General features: G+C 42.4%; 1 protein-coding gene across 1 annotated transcript in view; it reads left to right on the forward strand.

Moving 5' to 3' along the window:
* Positions 1-19,795, forward strand: part of CDR2L (cerebellar degeneration related protein 2 like) — a 117,126-nt gene that overhangs the window by 61,571 nt on the left and 35,760 nt on the right. The window contains exon 2 of the mRNA XM_078654485.1: positions 9,298-9,410. Coding sequence (XP_078510611.1) covers positions 9,298-9,410 — 113 coding nt within the window. The remainder of the gene's footprint in view (positions 1-9,297; positions 9,411-19,795) is intronic.

A 19,795-nucleotide genomic window follows, 5' to 3' on the forward strand; every position in this document is an offset into this window, starting at 1 on the left:
AGGTACAGGGGATACGTGACAGTCTGAATTTGGAACCACAACACATGCTGCCAGAAGAAAAACATGTGAAGGCCCCTTTATTAGTCATTCTCCATCTAACCTCCTTCAAGATTTATGGTGATGCCGCAGCAACTCCTGCACCCCGAATTCCAGAGCCATGTCTCAGGGTTGTAGCTACCATTAGTGGAGCAGGCTCTCCTGCACCGGGGCCATGTGTGTATAGCTCCATTTGCACATCAATTATTTTTGTCTCTCAATAGCTAACTGGGAAACAGGGCCCATTTTTAGGTTGAGCCTTCTAGACAGTGCTTGCAATGTCGGCTGTGAGACATATTGCGGACTTCCCAACAACATACAGGGGCTTGGAGCTCACCCATTGCTTAACATTGGTTGTCTTTCCTCTGACTCTCATTTGCTTGCTTCTAATTCAAAGGTTTGCTTGCTTATCTTGTGTCTGTCCCACCCCTGGAGCATTGTCAATTTACTTCCTTCCTATGGTCCCTTTTAGGCACCTACTTTTTGAGTCGAGCCTGGGCAGTGCATGCGCTGCTCTGCCAGGCATGCTGTATTCAGGTAGGAACTTGAAGCTCCACCTACTCTCCGTCAGTATTTTTCATTGCCTTGTATAATTGTCCACTGTAAACTGTGGCCTTTCATTGGTCAATAGGCTTAGTAATCCCTCCTAAGTACCGCCTTGTATCATTTTGTAACCTCCCATGGCAACACCCCCTGTTACGTGTGTTGTTGCTCGGTAAGCTTTAATCACAGCCTCAGAGCACTATTTTCTCAAATAGCCTGCTGTTGCAGGCAGCACATGCTCTCTCCTAATGCTATTTAAAAAAGATTGTAGCACGGACGCCGAACGCATTTGCAAAGTAATAAGTCTTGCATTTGCGAGAGTTTAAGCTATTAGCATTGTAAATTGCAATAACTTTTATTTATCTGTTTTAGAAACAACACAAATAAAAGGCATTGTCATTTACAATGCTAATAGCTCAAACTCTCGTAAATGCGCGACCCATTGCATTGCAAATGCTTGTTCCTTTTGTCTTAAGCACCCCGGGAGAGTAAATGTGTTTTTTAGTTGTCTCCCCAGTGTGCTTGCTCTCTCGCCTCTGTCTCCTCCATTGTTCAACTCTGGCCTCGTCTGGACTCTCCTTCCTTCTCTGACCCTCTGGCCCTCTTCCAATGCCTTACTGATTTTTCTTGTTTCATTTATCTTTCCATACTTACACAGCAGTAAAACTGCACTGACAGGAGTACGGCAACATAATGCCATTCCTGTCAAACTGTTTCAACATTCAGTGCTTCCCCTAATGAGCCAGATGCACGTAACTGCAGAAGGGGGGTGGGGTGAAGGAATGAATGGAGGCTTGAAGGAGGTTTTATGATAAAATACATTTAAAGAATTTAAGTGGAGAAAACGAGGGACATTGTGACCCTCTCTCGTCATGAAAATAGGAATGGAGTGAGAACACTAAAGGCAAAACGAAGAAACAAATCACAAAAAATAAAGACCAAAATATTGATCCAGAAGAGTCAATATTAAGTATATCAATATTTCCTTGGGAGTAAGCAACGTTTGAAAGTTGATTTCCTTTCCCCCAATCGTGTCCCAGTGTAGCAAAGTTCTCCATCTTTACATTTTTTAGCAGCCTGTCTAGATTTGATTCTGTGATGTGCCATTTTTAGGTCTCGCCTGTCGATGCGCATGCGCATCGAGCTTGCGAGACTATGGGGGCTTAAACAGTCTTTAACCAACTTGCAAGGAATCGTGGCGATTCCTTGCAGTGCCCGTGAAATTCAAGCTCAATGTGCATGCGCATTGAGCTTAAAAGCGCGTGCACATGCCCCCAGCCGCCTGCCTTGCATGTATTTTCCCTCAGGCGCACTCCTCCCACACCCCCGCTCCGCCCCCTCCCCTGCCTGCCGTGTCGCATTTCTTAAGTTCCCTCAGCCGCACTCCAGACCCCTGCTGCTTTCACACCCTCTCCCCGCTCCGCCCCTCCCCTGCCCGCCGTGTCGCATTTCTCCTCCCCCCTCCCCTTCTCTGCCTTCCCTCCGTCTTGTTTTTTTTTTTACCCGCTCCGCCCCCTCCCTTTCCCCCGGAGTCACTTATTCCTCTGAAGAAATGACACAATGCTTTTAACAATCTCACAATTTGCACTCGTGTACCACTACCCCCTCTCTTCTCCCCCTTCCTCTCTCTCACTACCCCTCCCTTCTTTGTGTGCGCACGCACCACGTGAAATCCCAGCAAAAAGTTAGCAGCGCTGAAACCCTCCCAATCTCAGCCTGCCAGAATCGCTCTGGATGAAGGCAAAGCTTCTAGTGGCTCCCTAAGCTGTTTTCCTCTTACATACTCGGCTCAATCAGCGCTGCCACACGGAAGCATTTTTTCCATTTATTCCTCTGAAGGAATGACACAATGCATTTCCCGATCTCACAATTTGCACGTGTGTAGTTGAAGTTGATCCCAAAACATGCCCTTTCACGTGAAAACCGTTTCTTCTCCCTTTTTCACAAGCGAGGGATCATCCCAGGTAGGAGGGACCAGAGGGAGAAAGAGAACCGCAACGCCTCATTCTTTTCTCGAACCCTCACTCTCTCTCTGCCTGCATTGCTCAGGTTTCCCTCTCGTCTTTTGTCTAGATCATTTCCATCTGCCCCTTTGCAAAGCTGGTTCCGTCTCTTTTTTGCTTTCCTTTTCACCCGTCTCTTTTCTGTCATTCTGTATTTTCTGTTTGCCTCTCTCAACTACAAAGAATTTGACAACTATAAAATTCACACACAAACATATAAGCCCCTTCATACAGACTCATGAACACTTTAACAGAACAGATGCACCCCCCTCCCCCACCACAAAGCGCGTCCGCTTCATTACTTCATGCGCGGCCTCTCCTTAACCTAATCTACCTCACCATCTATTCTGTGTTGTCAGACTGGAAGGCACCTTCGATGCATCTGCTACTATTTGCTTGACGTCCTGCGCGCTCCTCTCATCCTGTGTCCTACAAGTCCCTTCTTTTATTTTAATTAAATACCGGACCATTTACTTGCAAAAAAAAAAAAAAATACAGACTGCAAGGCGCCTTCAGTGCATCTGCTACTATTTGCTTTAACACAAACTAACACTTTACCATACTGCACTTCCTGCTTTCTCCCTCCCTACCTCCCTTTTTCTTGAGTCCCTTCTGCTTTAGCTACATGCCACTACTATTTGCTTGCCATCTTTCGTGCTCTTATTTATTTTATTTATTTATTCAAAGTTTTATATAGCGCGAACAGGATCCTTACAGATATCAGAGCGCTTCACAAAGACAGGGTAGGGGCAGTAGGAGTCAACAGAGATAATGGGAACAGTATAAAAGTCAATAACATGGTAATAACATGGATAATAAAAAACATACATAAAACCAATCCGTATACAATCAGGTAAGGAAGTAATATAGGACAGCACAAGTCATTGATCCCACTACAGAGGTGTTCAGGTGGATCAGTAAACCAACGTGTATCATATCTTGGTCGGTAGTAAGAGAGTAGCGTAGTAGTGCCCCCAACAAGTAGAGTGTAGTGCCAAGGGATAGGGTGAGCAGTGATACAAAGCAATGCAGAGTCTCTGAACCAACATCTATAACGATCAGGAGATCTTGGCCAGAAGGATGGTTTTCACCTCTTTCTTGAAGAGTGCCGTGGAGGAGATCAGCCTGGTTTCAGGAGGGAGCGCATTCCAGATCCTGGGTGCCATTCCTGAGAAGGAGCGCTTGTAGGTTTTCGCTTTCCGGAATCTACGAGGTTTCAGGAGTAGATTTTTTGTACTCCTATTAGATCTCGAACCTCCTGATATAGACAGCTTTTGAGCGAGGTAGTTGGGTGCCTTGTGGTGCACGGCCGCGTGTGTCATAACTGCAATTTTTAGATGTATTCTGTCTTCAAAAGGCAGCCATTTTAGAGACTTTAAGTCTGGGGATATGTGCGAGTGCTTTCTAGAGCCAGTAATGAGTCTCGCGGCAGCGTTCAGGGAGGCTCTTAAGGGTGCTGTTGTGGATAGCGGGAGACCGCTGAGGGCCGCAATTCCGTAGTCTATTCGAGGAATGACTAAAGCTTGTACAGCAGTTTGGAAGTCTTTGGCCGGGAGGAAGGGTTTAATTTTCCTCAGCGTGTTAATTTGGAAATTAGCTGCTTTTGTGGCTTTGCTGACGTACTGCTGCATGTTGAGCTTGGCGTCGAGTGTGATGCCTAGGGATTTCGCCGAGTCCACGATGGTAGGTTGGACATTGAGTGCTGTTAGGTTGTTGAGCCAGGTTTGGGTGGGGGAGATTTTCGCCGGGGGTGAGATGAGTAGGAACTCAGTTTTCAGAGCATTTAGTTTGAGGTGATTATCGGCCAGCCAAGATTGGGTGTTAATAAGCGTGGAATTCAGATGTTTGATATCTTCCGGGGATTGTAACTTTAGATAGAGTTGTGTGTCATCGGCGTACATATGGAATTGAACATTGGATGCTTGAAGCAAGGTGGCGAGCGGTTCCATAACGAGGTTGAACAGTGTAGGGGAGAGGGTGGATCCTTGTGGAACACCTAGATCTGCAGGCACAGGTGTAGATAGCACATTGTCGATCTTGAACCTCTGAGACCGGTTGTGAAGGAAGGACGAAAACCACTTGAGAACAGTTCCCGATAGCCCCATTCGAGTACTTAGCAGCTCCAGCAAGTTCTCATGTTTGACCGTGTCAAATGCTGACGAGAGGTCAAGAAGGATGAGGAGGCAGGACTCATTGCGATCCAGAATTTGGAGGGCGTCATCAATTATGTGTGTCATAGCTGTTTCCGTGCTATGTTTCGCTCTGAAGCCTGATTGATGAGGGTTGAGGAGGTCAAATTGATCAATGTGTTTTGTTAGTTGGAGTTGGACACATTTCTCCAGCAGTTTGGCCAGGGTGGGGATATTGGTGATGGGCCGATAGTTGTTTAGGTCAGACGGATCAGCTGTAGGTTTCTTGAGTATAGGCGTGACTTGCCCCACCTTAAGGGAGTCTGGAATGTGGCCTTGTTGCAAAGAGCTGTTGATGATCTTGGTCCAGAGAGGGAGGAGCAAGGGGGTAAAGTCTTTTACAGCATTAGCAGGTAGAGGGTCAGTGAGGTGATTAGAGGGCTTCAGGGTGCAGAGCAGTTTGTGTATTGCTTCTTCCGAATAGGTATCGAAGTACTGCCAGGATGCCTTGTTTTTAGGTTGAGTGTCTGCCATTCTGGTCTGGTTGGGGTATCGGCTTACATCCATGATGAGGTCATTTCTTATGTTGTCAGTCTTTAGTTTAAAGAAAGCAGAGAAGGCTTCACAGTGTGGGGTGTCATTTGTTGTGCTGTTTGATTGTGTGGGTTGTGCCTTTGTTTGGGTCTTGATTAGCTCGAACAGTTTTCTTGGCCTGTTCTTCGCTTGGTCCAACTGGCGGCTGAAGAAGTCCGACTTTGTGCGCTTTATTTTCCTAAAGTAGGCATTTCTCTTGTTCTTAAGCTTTTTGAGATGCAGTGCTGAAGGGTCCGATCTCCAGGTGCGCTCTGCCATTCGCATATTACGCCTTTCGTCATTGAGTCTGTCATCATACCAGGGGTTAGAAATTTTGGTGGAGACTCTCTTCAGTTGCAGAGGGGCGACTTCATTGACTATTGTATTTATAGAGTCAAGGTAGTGGTCAGTCAGTGATTGAGCATCTGAGGCACCTGAAGGGGGAAGGAGGAGGTTGCCGATGTGGGGAGGTAGGGTAGAGGGGTTAAGATTCTTCAAATCCCTTTTCCATGTTTTGGATTTGATTGGTTGAGTAGGGTTAGGTTTAACTTTTTCGTTGATAAAGAAGGTGATAATGTGGTGATCTGACCAATCGCAGGGTAGAATCGCCTCCAGTTGAATAGCGTTCTCTTTGGCAATGATGAGATCGAGTATCGCGCCTTTGTCGTGTGTTGGTTTATCGCATAATTGGGTGAGGTCAAGCGCATTGAGGAAAGTTTTGAGACTATTCACCACGGTGTCTTTCTGATCGTTCCAGTGGAGATTGAAGTCACCCAGGTAGACTTGAGTGGTCTGCCGACCGGCATTGGAAGTGATCAGGTCCATGAATTGTTGGGTGAATATGAGATTGTCACCAGGCGGGTGATAGATGAGATGTAAAGCACAGACTTGTTTGCCCTCACTGGTGATGTCGAGGCAGAGGAGTTCACAGGAGGAAAGGGAAGGGGAGGTGACTTGAGTAACGGAGAGGTTGCTCCTAAAGATGCATGCAATTCCCCCGCCCGTCTTGCCAGGAGACCTGTCCAGCCTAATGATGTGATAATTGGGGGGGACTAGTATGTCCATAATCGGGGTAGAGGCTTCAGTGAGCCACGTTTCCGTTAGAATGGCTAGGTCCAGATCCCTATCTGAGACGAGATCCGCGATGTCGGAGGAATGTCTCTGGGCCGATCTGCAGTTTAGTAGGATGCATTTGAGTTTGGGAGAGAGTAGGGTGGTCGAGCTTTCTAGTGTGAGGGGAACTTTTCTGAGGTTGTTAGGGACGGAGCCTCTGTTGTTGAGTGTTGGGAGCCTCAGAGGGTTTGTAAGAATTGTGGGTATGGGGATGTGTGAGTTGGAAAAGTCTTTTACCGGACCTGGGCCATAAGAGCGTAGGAGAGAGCATAGGTCGCGGTCCGATAAGGGGTTGAGAACACGACGGGGGCGGTGGGAATTATTGCGAACGGGGATAGTAGGCCATTGCTGGTGTCGTCGGGGGCGAGGGTATGTAGGGAGGGTGCGTCGTTTGTAGGGTAGTGGGATGGTGGGAGGTAGACTGGGCTGTGAGGAGAGAAGGTCTTTGATTGCGTGGACGTCTTTTTTGATTTGTAAGATTTCCTCTTTGACTTGTTGGAGGGTGGATAAAGTCAGGTCAGGAGGGTCATTGGGGAAGGTGTTGGTGGAGAGAGCCGTTGGTGAGTGATTGAGTAGTGAGCTGGAGAGCAGGCAGGGTATCGGGGGGGGGTATACTAGCGTTGTTGAGGGGTTCCGCGGTGCTAAAGAGTGGGATGGTATTCAAGGTGTGGACGTGTTTGTGGGCGAGGGGTGTGGGTGATGTAGGTGAGACAGGCGGTGGGTGGGAAGCATAGGTAGTGACTTCAGTGGGAGACGGTGCCGGTGAGTAGAAGAGTGAGTGCAGGCTGAAGACAGTGGGGGAGACAGGAGGGTAGTGAGGGCTGAGAATAGGAGGTGGGAGAGAGGGGGATGCTAAGGTAAGGGAGGAGGTATGTTCTGTATCTTCTGTTGGGAGGGAGATAGAGTTGTGAGTGGGAGTGGGGAGGGAGCAGGGAAGGGAGAGGTGTCTGCCGTGGGGGGGGTGGGGGGGGGGATGGGTGGATAAACTCCGAGTGATGGTGTGTGCAGATGTAGGCGTGTTGTGGGTGGGAGTTGTTGTGTCAGGTGTGAGATATTCGTGGGTGGGAGTGGGGAGGGAGATGGGGAAGGAGAGGTGTCAACCCTCCCTTTCTCCATTAAGCCCTTATTGTTTTTTTATAATACATCATACCATTTGCACACAATACTACCTTACTCTTACGCAACTGCTACTATCTTCTTCTCTCCCTCCCTGTCTCTACCTACTACAGCATCCATTTTATTATAACAATTTGGAGCTGTACTGCAACTTTTGTATTTCTACTACTTCTCATTATTGTTTACTTGTTTTTATATGTTATTACAATGCTACAATTGTTAGTTATTTCTGTTAAATAACACGACAACACACAAAAACAATTTAGTTCGCCTCTACAAATATGCTCACATTCCTTTTGCCTTCCATAACTTTACTATCAACAAGTTGCTGCTCTTATATCTTTTGCCCCCCACTCTTCCTTATCCATACTCTGCCATTCACCCATACAATCTTCCTTCACACACACAATACTTTTGAAATAACTTTCTCGCATATTACCTTTTAGCACTCCATACTAACAAGCATTTTTGCTGCCTACTCCCACAGTCCCCCGCAGCCCAAACTCACACGTTGCACAAAACTCCATATTGTATTAAAATAGCGTGCCACTTGCCAGCCGCAATTAACCTCCTGGTCCAAGTACGCCCACCCCTCCCCTGGAGGGTTTGAATGCGCATTGTTTGTGTTGAGGAAGGTCACGTGAGCACTCGCTGCAACAGCCCACCCCCAAAAGGCACGTGCTCATCTCCCAGCTGGCTGCTGCTTTGACACAGGCCGACACTTCCTGCCGTGCGTTCCTTGCCCCCACCCCGAAAGAATTTGAGATGGCATGTTTGACCTCCGACCTTGCTTATCCATCCCAGTCCTCTTCTGTTCTTAATTTCAGCTTCTATACCCCTGCACACCAACTGTTTGAAAACCACGTAGGGTATACTTATACTGGGTTAGACTTTGGCACGTCAGTAATGGGTTTATGTGGTCAGCGGAATCTTTTTGGGGGTGGAAATAGGGGAAGAGGGTGTTATGCCAGGCACCCTTTGAGGCCTTATTGCCTCCTTGTGCTTTCACCAACACATCCACCATCACCTCCACATCCACCACCACCACATCCACCACCACCACATCCACCACCACCACATCCACCACCACCGCATCCACCACCACCACCACACCCACCACCACCACACCCACCACCACTACATCCACCACCACATCCACTACAACCACCACCCCATCCACCACTACCACCACCACCCCATCCACCACCACCGCCGCATCCACCACATCCACCACCACCACATCCACCGCATCCACCACCACCACATCCACCGCATCCATCACCACCACATCCACCATCACATCCACCATCACATCCACCACCACATCCACCACCACATCCACCACCACATCCACCATGACATCCAACGCCACATCCGCCACCACATCCACCACATCCACCACCACTTCACCACCGCATCCACCACCACATCCACCACTCATCCACGCAACGCCACTCACACACGCAACGGCACTCACACACGCAACGCCACTCACACACGCAACGCCACTCACACACGCCACTCATCCACGCAACGCCACTCATCCACGCAACGCCACTCATCCACGCAACGCCACTCATCCACGCAACGCCACTCATCCACGCAACGCCACTCATCCATTTGCAAAACGAAAAAGGTCAAACTCTTCTATTGCGAGACCTATTGCATTTTCAATGCTTGTTTAAATGGTGGGGGTATTTGGCTCCGGGCGCTGCTGTTTTTTACTGTCCAGTGGCCACAGCCAGCCACAGCTACCTCTTCCTTACCTTGCCTTGGTTTTGCAGATCTACACCTGGCTGCCGAACTTGGAAAAACCCTTCTAGAGCGGAACAAGGAGCTGGAGGACTCACTACAACAGATGTGCACAACAAGTGAGGAGCAAGTGCAAGAGATAGAGGTAAGGCAGCAAACACAACCCCAGCAGATGCACCATTGTCTGAGTAAATGAACTTTCACTTGTCCTTCTTCAATACAACATGTAAAAAAATCTTGACAAAATGTATACTGCAATACACCATATTTATGAAATGTGTGCAACGCCTTATGTTGAAAGTGACATCCTTATTTAAAATGATTTGGTCAGCTGAAATCAGGGCCAATGCAAGGGATTTGGGTGCCTTAGGAGAAAGGGCAATCTATTGCCCTTGGTAAATAGGCTACATTGGATCATTGTTGGGAACCACTGTAGAATATTGCCTTAAGACCCAGCTCTATCTGGAAGCATTCTGAAGACCTGCGCCTTCGTAGACCTGGAGAGTGCAAAAGACAGTACGATATTACAGAAACATCTTCTATTATTTGACAGCAAAGTCTTTGTATTGCTTCGTAGTTGTAAAAGTGTTTTCCACCAATTCCTCGAGCAGGAAGAGTGCTTGCTGCTAAGCATTTCTCCTAAGTTAAGGGTCTTCTTTAGGGATTCTTTGTATGGTTCCTTTATGTTTAGGTTTGGCGTGACAGTGCAGCCGCTGTTATATCTAATGCGATTAACACAATAAGAGCTTTCAGAAGCTCTACCGAGAGAGGGCTTTGGCTCAGCCTACTTGACACAGCTTTTGATTGGCCAGATGTGGTGTGCTTTCACTGAAAAAAACACAAGAACACTTGTATTGTATCTAAGCCTGATTGGAAAGCTTATGTTCACTGCAGCAGGGCTGTGTTTGTTATTATAAGCCAGCTAATGATCAAGCCTAAAAACCTGATTTGTTTATCATGAAAAATTACAAGAAAGGCAGTAGGTGTGATGTATGCATTGTAAAAAGTATGTGGTAAAGCCAATATAAATTGAAGGGTGGACTGTTATTACTCTGTATTAGAGACTGCAGAGAGGGACTTTGTTACATAGAGTCTCATACATTTATTATAGTAGGTCTGTGTTGCTTATGGGGACACTCCAATGATAAAGACAGTAAGCCTGATTGATTTACTGGAGAATGTTCCGTCTGATGTCATAGGTCTAAGATTTTTATTATTAAATATTATGACAAATGCACTCTTTTAATTGTGGGAAGCCATTAGGCCTTTAGGGTGGATTATTATCACTCTGTGTTACAGACTGTGGGCAGGTTTTTTGTTAAATGAATTCTCAGAGATTGCCATAGTAGGCAACAGTTTAGGTGTAGGTCATTCCATGTGACAAATCCTGGGGTTAGAAGTTTATCATTATGATAATCCTTGTCCGGTCCTTTTGAAACTGGTTGTTTATTATTTTGCAAACTGTAATTTCCTACATATTTGTAATGTTATACTTCTACGAGTGATTGTTGCTATCTTATGCACAATTCAGTATACTTGTAGTGGAGGGTACTGTGAAAAGCTATATAAGGCTATAGGCCTTATTGTTTCATTGGGAAATTAAAAGTTATGTCAGATTTCATTGGTTAGATATTTTTTTTGTGAAAGTTAAGGCAAAGCCACTAGGCCTGACTTGCCTATTGTGAAAAACGTGTTGAAGGCAAAAGGTTTTAAAGAGTTGACTGCTCTTACACTGGGTTAAAGCCCGTAGGCAGGTCTTTTATATATATATATGGAATTACACGGATTACCATAGGAATCTATGCAAAAAGGTTTTGTTGTTTTGGTCACCAAATCGAAAAAAGTGGGGATATATTTGTACCATGATAAACTCTATAAGAACCTATTGGGATGAATGTGATGTTTTTTGCCAACTGTATGGCCAAATTGCCAATTTTGAACATATTTATTACTTGATTACTGTATGTTAATGGTTGCCTTTATATATTTATTTATATTATATGTTTTATAAAGCCTATCTGTCACCCCACTTTGGTGTCCTGGTGCGCTGAAAACAAGTCTTAAACCAGTTCATTTCTGCTATGTGTCATTCCTCCTCTGTAGGCCAGGGAAAAGAGGCAAGTTGTCCTAATTCCTCCTGAATCTGAATTGGTATAAAATTATTTTTATATGCAGATGATACACAGATACCTGCTAACGTTAAAGTAGATGATTCCGAAGTTGAAACTGCAGAGTTTCAGATGGTTCACATTCATCCAGCCCTGCACTTACTCTAAACATGTAGATTTACTGTAGATTTACTGCAGCCTTGTAATCACCCAATCTAACGCTAGCATTTATCTGTGTATCATCTGCATATAAAAATAATTTGAAACCAAAGGACTCAATCAGCCAAGCCAGTGGTGTCAAATACAAATTAAAAAGCATAGGCGACAAGATGAGAGCCCTGGAGACGCCGCATGAACACTGCCTCAAAGAACTCAAAAAAACATGTCTGATAAAAAAAAATCTTTATACCATTTTATGACTATACCTCGAAACCCAATATTCTCAAGTGTGGTAAATCAAGCAGTATCAAAGCTCTGGAGCGTCACTGTCTGTCTACCTTGTTAAGACCGGAAACAATAGTCAGTCTGGTACTGTATCCTTCACAGAACCCCTTTTGCCCTGGATCTAAAAATTATTTACATTCACATATCTAGAACACTCACGCTCAATACATCAGGCCTGAATTTATTATGGTCATAAGCCAGTGATCAAGTCTAGAATTGGTTGGTACATTTGCAAAAATGATGTCTGATGTAATAGGTCAGATAGGTTTCTTATGAAAAGGCAACAGGCCCAATGTAGTTATTATGAAACACATAAGTTAAAAACAAAAGGCCTTTTAATTGTGGGTTGTTATTGCAACGTGTTAGACGTATTTTGTTACATGGAATGTCACAGATTAATCTAGTAGGAAAGGGTTTTGTTGTTAATTGCTCCCTTTCCATAATCCATTGGGTGGAAGATTTGCATTGCACTAATTCTCGCTAGAAACTTTAGAAGCAGAGAATTTCACAGGTTTAGGTGTCTACCAGGCTCTAACAGAAAAACATATTAGATACATATAATTCAAAGTTAATTCCCCGAGAACAAAGACTTCTGAGCCCTCCAGGAGCTGGTGCCACCACCAAAGGAAGGGGAAATCCTTGTATATGCAATGTCTAAGCGTAGAAAGAGGCGGGCACTCAGTTTCATGCAATAAAGCACTGATGGTAACTAAACTATGAGAATTGGCATCAACAAGTTTCGGTCTTGTGAGTTTTGGCCTTGATTCTCCAGTTTTGGTTTAGCGATCTAACTATTACTTGCACTGCTTATGACCTTATATATCACATCACTCATGACATGTTAACTTCATTGATGACATTACTGATGGCAACACTTAAGATGTCATTCATGATACTGTTGTTCACCTTACTCCATAGATGCTTAGATCATTATAAAAGAAAGTACGTTGGAAGTAAAGGGCCAACAATCATATACAACATAGAATTACTGTGTTTACACTAGTGCATATATAGAATACACATAGCGTAGACCTAAAGTCAAGTCTTCTTCAGTGTGCTGAAACTTATATGGTGTGCAGTTTCCCTATTAGTAAAGCTTCCAGTGCAAGCACTACTCCATGTAAACAAGGTATAGAATAAGTTTAATTGGTGTGGGCTGCAGAGGCCCATTTGGCTTAAATCTAAAGTCTGTTGCCAAAATATATGAGAACAACTAAAGTTTCCTTTTACATTATATTACACAACTGTGGATGTCAAGTTAAATATATATCATATAGACAATTTCTACATATACTGGGGATTTATACGTTGTGAATACTTATTTGCAGAACGTCATTTAATATTATGAGACATCATACATAGTTAGACTATACCATTTATCTGTGACCCACTTAGAGATAGTTTAACTTACAGTGTGATTGGTTGTAAGCATGTTTCCAAGGTTGTACTCCATTCTGCTCATTGAAGGAATGTATCTGGTATATTTTATCAAATGATGAGGGTTGTCTATAGAACATAGCTGAATGTGTTTTATCAGTGGGTAATGCATAGATATGAAGCTCTTGACTTAAAATTGTAGTTCTGATGAGGTATTTAAGAGGTTAATCCCAATAAGGTAAAAAAAAGTACAAACTGTTTTTTTTGGAGGCTATTGCAGGCGTAATAAGTTATTGACCACATTTATGTCTGTGCAGGCATTTTGTTTCTTAAGCAGCTGAATACCAGTAAAAAGAGGATAACATCGAGCATATGTTGTTGATTATGCAGGATAGAAATGCAATGTATTCTACATATTGCAAAAGGTTATGTCCATTGTGACTTGATTGCTGGTAGATAATTGGTCACAGCTGTAGCTTAATAAATTCCTTCCAGTCTACACAGCCTAAAGCACACTGTCACATTCCTTGGATGATGTCCACAGTCACTTGATTGCAGATAGATGTTTTGCCACAGCTGTAGTTTATTAGATTCCTTCGCAAAAAGCCTATAGCACACGGTCACATTCATTGGATGATGTCATCAATGATGCTATTTGAGATGTCATCAGTGATGTCATCAATTATGTCATTTAACATGTCACTAGTGATGTGTAATATATACGTCATAAGCAGTGCAGTACGGGGGTGCAAGTCATAGATAGCTCATTAAACTTAAACTGACAAATGTTCAGCTTTGAAATGTAAGCTCCAGTTTTATTTCAACACCTAATTATAATATCACTTTAACCTTTGTTTTTTCCAGTGAATATCTGCTTTTTACCACATACTAAATGTAGCATTTGTAACACCATCTTCAGACAGCCAACTCCACTGTGCATGTCCTACAGCCATGTGCAGTGGGTGTTGGGTGCATGACCTGGCTTCCGGTTAAGGCCCTGCACCCAACCCTCTGTAAGCATCCAACATGACTACCTCTGCACACAATCAACAGCTGTGTGCAGAGGATATAGGATGCTAGACCTTGCCTTCAGTCAATTTGATTTTTTTGTTTTGTTTTTAAGGTTTTCTTTAGTATTTATTTAAGCTTTTTTGATAGAACTTTCTCCATTTTTAACCTTTATTTTTCTACATTGTTGAACTATTGAATTTTTCAACTTTATAACTATTTTGAATTCTTTTTAATGTAATGAACTGTTTTTATTTCTTATGTTTTTTTGTACAAGTGAGTGTGTGTTCTTTCTCAGATGGTCCTGCACTGCTTTTGAGAAAACTATTTTGTCTTGTCAAAAGCTGCGACCTTCTGGCAGGGTTTGCAGTATTTATCTGAATACTGCATAGTGTCGCCGTCCTCCTCTTCTTGTTGATGCTGTATTTCGAGTGGTGCAATTTCATCTCCTACTGTTCTCTGTTGTGTCTTTCCATCTTTGAACGAGCTATGTGATTGGGGTGCATAGCCCGTAGGTGCTTCCACACCACATCCCGCTGGTACCCATTGAGTAAGATCAGGTTACACCCGATAGAGTTCCTGATTGTGCAAGGGGCATGTAACTTTTTGGGCACTGTTTTTTTTTTTTGCCCAGCTGGAAATGAAAAGAACTTCCACACACTGATTCCCTTTCAGGCTTAGTTGGTTATGCCTCTGAAAGATGTTGATGGCAGCACAATCATGTTGTCATCCTGTGATGCGATCAGTGGATTGTGTGGAAGGTAGATGCTGATCTGGATTTTCTTGGAGGCCGTATGGGCTCTGATTCTTTGCATAGCAATTGCCGTCTGTAAAACAGCAATGTGCTAATGCTGTTCAGAAAATTGCTTTCTACTTTTTTTCTGAAGCCTGGGGCTTATTTTTTGAGTAATGTTCCCTGAGGGTGCCCTGGGTATTGCAGTGCTCCAGTGGGACCCATAAAGTCAACAATAGAGTGCTATCTTACTCTCAAAGTTCCACAGAGAAGTTGGCTGCAAGACCTGGTCTTTGGCAGGCCCTTCACCCAACCCACCACGATATAGCCAACCCACGCTTAGTACTTCCTTCGGCCATACTTAGTGAGGGTTGGCCACAGGGCCTGGTCTGTGGCTAGCACCTGTGCCCAACACAGCCAATCCCTGCTGCACATGGCCTTCATGGGACGGTCAAACTCTTTATGTTTTTTTTTTTTGTTTTTTTTTTCTACATCTATTCTACTGCAGTACTATCAATACTCACAATAGTATCGCAGGACTGGCGTCAAAATCATCTTAATTGTTTTTAAAATTTACTGTGGGGGTGTCCCAACGGGCCCCAACCCCGCATGGGCTTGGGAATCCGGGTGTGCTCAAGCTGTCCCATTATATGCCCTTTTTCTTTTTAATTCAGAGGACCACGTCCCGAAGTCCTGTAATGACAGCCATAACATTTTCTTCAATGTTATTAATAGCCGTGGTAGCAAAATGGCAGAGTGGAGGAAAAGGTTACTCGACCAATCAGGTCATAGTATTTTTTACATTCTGGTACCACAGGAGTACCACATGACCAAACATACATGTGTGTCAACTTCCTCTGAGGGTTAACTTCATCATGTCCAAAATAAATCCCTCTTAAATGCTACTTTCTTGAAAATGGGTGAAAGTATTTACACAGAAACTCAAAAGCACACTTTCTGAGTAAAGTTCTACCTGTGTGCCAAATTTGGTGGGAATCCGTGTGTCATTTTCTTTGTACTGAAGAGCAATCTTTGCTATCGGAATTAAAATTGTAAATCACGGTTTTGAGCCCCCCTCCCCTTTCTCTTTGCCTCTGCCTGATGTATCGATGACAACCAACAGGGGCAGCCCTGTAACCCAAACCTGAGGCTTATAAACAATATAGATGCTACAGTGGTTTAGATTCTTAATTAAAAGAAAACATGTGTGACTTTAAATGATTCATATCAATAATCAAAAAAATGATGATTCAGTACCCTTCAGAAATTAGTCCTAAAATATTTTTTCTCCATAGTAAGAAGTATTTTTGTACAGATACACAACTATACAATAAGTGCTCCTAAAATTACACAAACATATGTTGTTAACAAGGACAAATGTTAGTGTAAACATAAATAATAATGGTGGCAAAAAAGGAAACAAGTTATATACAGGGACAAGTTTGTAGAATCACAAAAACACAGACTCTCAATGCTTCCTCTGATTTTTTGCCAGGGAAGGCGTTGACGGTGTTTCGACCATAGTCATTTCGCAGGTCATTATCAGGACAAAAACATATAAGGAGCAACTGTCAGTCGCTCGGACGAAGCTGGGGATATCACAAGTATCACTAGGGTGCAATGGTCGCTCGGTGAATCAATCACAATGCAGTTATACGTGGCCAAAAGGAAGCCGGGAGGCTATTGGTTTCATGGATAACTATATTCCTTCCACGGTCCAATCCAACTAATTAGGTTCTTAGGTGAAGATGCACTTTGTGTGTCACCGCATTCCAAATTTGACCATTGCGCCCTCGTGTTGCTTTAGATTTCCCCACCCTCGTTTCAACGACTGACATGTGCTCCTTATATATTTTTGTTATGATGATGACCTGCTAAATAAATGACTATAGTTGAAACGCCGTCAACGCCTTCCCTGGCAAAAAATCAGAGGAAGCATTGAGTATTCTGTGTTTTTGTGATGCTACAAACTTGCCACTGTATATAACATGTTTCCTTTTTTGCCACCATTATTATTTATGTTTACACTAAAGTTTGTCCTTGTTATCGAAATATGTTTGTGTAATTTTAGGAGCACTTTTTGTATTGTTGTGTATCTGTAAAAAAATATTTCTCACTAAAGAGAAAGAAAACGTTTTGACTAATTTCTAAAGGGTACTGAATCATCATTTTTTTTTATTATTGATATGAATCACTTAAAGTCACAAATGTTTTCTTTTAATTAGGAACCTGAACCACTGTAGCATCTGTAATATTTGCTTGATGTATCAGTATAAAACTTTCATCAAAAGAGCCAGATTGGATGAACTTGTATTTTTCAAGAAATAAAAAATGCCTTATATATATATATATATATATATATATATATATAACAATAAAAAAAACAATAAAACAATGGATGTCATATCTCTGTATTCGAATATTCAAAACAAAATTGGTTTGGAGGCATGTAAATCCTTCCTAATGGACAGAAATATTCAATTTGCAGATCACAACGATATGCTTCTAGAAATGATCTCAATGTGCTTGGAGCAAAACATATTCATGTTTGGGAAAGAGATCTATCGCCAATCAAAAGGTACAGCAATGGGCTTTTCTTTTAGTCCATTGTATGCTTGTCTCACGATGGGACAATGGGAGAAGACATGGGCATGGAAATTTGAAAATGATGAGGCAGTATCAAAAACCATAGCATGGTTAAGATATATAGATGATTTACTGTTAATTTGGGACGGAACCAATGAAGAATTTGAGGCTTATTTCAAAATACTTAACAACTCGGATTTTGGTCTAAATTTTACATACACAATTAGTGAGTCAAGAGTGATCTTTCTGGACACTGAAATCTTTATTGAAAATAATGCAATACAGACAACATTGCATCGCAAAAGCACCGCGACCAATGCGGTTTTACATGCCCAAAGCTTTCATCAATCCAGTCTCAATCAAAATATTCCATACGGAGAATTTTTGAGAATAAAGAGAATCTGCTCGAAAGAAGAAGATTGGAACATCAACAAAAAACTAGCATGCAAAAGATTCGAAACACGCAAATATAACTCTGCAACTGTCCAAACGGCTTTAAACCGCTCTGCCGGTGTCAAAAGAATTGATCTACTGAAAGAAAAACAAACAACTAATAACGATGATCAAAAGATTCGATTTATCACAACCCACTCAACAGCCAATCAATCTATAATCAAAATTCTCAGAAAAAACTGGCATATTCTGCACATGGACTCGAAAATAGCAGAAATTGTGGGAGATCACCCCAATGTTACATATCGAAGGGCCAAAAATCTAAAGGACAAATTGATTTACAGTCATTTTCGAGAACAGAAAAAGCCAGAAGCCTGGTACAAACCAAGGGGATTTTACAAATGTTCAGAGTGCAAAGTTTGCTGTATTGCCAAAAAAATCAAAGAACTTGAGATGGCAAATAAAAAGAAATGGAAAATTGAACAATTGATCAACTGTAAAACTCAATTTGTTATCTATGTTTTAGAATGCCCGTGCTCCTTGAAGTATATCGGTAGCACCAAAAAAGAACTAAAAATGCGCATTCTCGAGCATGTCCGAGCTACGATCAACACAGATCGAAGCAACGCAATGGCCAAACTCATGGAAAAGGAACACAATGGAAATTGGAAAGAACTTAAATTCTATGGAATTGAGAGTGTTGGGCCAAACCAAAGAGGGGGAGATCGTGAAAAAATAATGAGACAGAAGGAATCAAAGCACATTATGAGTTTTCGAACCTTGAGCCCTTATGGGCTTAACCAGGACGAAGAATTGCATTGCCACCTATAAATACTCAAAGAACTGATTAACTGAACAATTTTGAGCAGTAAAGTTACCTCTCCTTAAGTGATTTTAATTTGCACAACCACTTGAAATATTCGTTGCACTATATTGTTTCACAATCATGTTTTCTCTCAATGCTTCGTAGGGCATGTAATCTGAATATGATATGAAATTGAAAAAGAAAAAAAAAAAGATTTTTTTTTGCATATAACCATACATGGAGGGAGTTTGTCTATGATATTGGCGGTACAATATATGGTTAAAAGCCCACTGGAGGGCATTAATACAGCAATGTAGTTCAAAATACTAATGTGATAACAATTGGTTATTGCCCACTGGAGGGGTTAATGTACTATATCAGTTTGAAATAACAGATATTTTTCGAGTAGGTCTCAGAAAGCATGACCATTAATATGAGAAACAAAACGGTTGAAATGCATCCGTCGCAAGACAATATCATGAATTGGGAGACAAATTTGTAAATATATGTATATATTTTTTGCAGCAGGTTATAATATGATTGAAATACCTTTTCATACAAAAACTACATGTCCCAGAAGCCCCGTGTAACTAACAGGAAGTGATGTAAAATCAATGTGGAAGCACTTTATTTAAAATTGTAAAAAAATGCTGATTGAGTTTCCCTGTGAGCAAGGTCGCCGTTGAGACCGAAACGCGTTAGGTGCTGCTGGCTCGCTGTTACAATGACGAAATAAATCGAACTAATCTGCAAAAAAACGTGTGGTGTAATTTGGGAGACCCGAGAGTGCATGAAGAAATAACTCCCCGAACGGGGAAAAAGGAATTCATTTAAAACGCGGCTGGTCCTGCTGCGCTTCGCTTGCACCGCCTGAGAGCACCCGGAAGCCTCTATCTTTGATCAGACGGGAAGAAATATATATATATATATAATATATATAATATATATATATATATACACATACACATATATAAATATATTTAAAAAAAATATATATATATGTGTATATATGTGTGTGTGTATATATATATATATATATATATATATATATATATATATATATATATATATATATA

The sequence above is a fragment of the Lissotriton helveticus genome, chromosome 7 (genome assembly GCF_964261635.1).
Source record: "Lissotriton helveticus chromosome 7, aLisHel1.1, whole genome shotgun sequence".
Taxonomy (NCBI): Eukaryota; Metazoa; Chordata; class Amphibia; order Caudata; family Salamandridae; genus Lissotriton; species Lissotriton helveticus.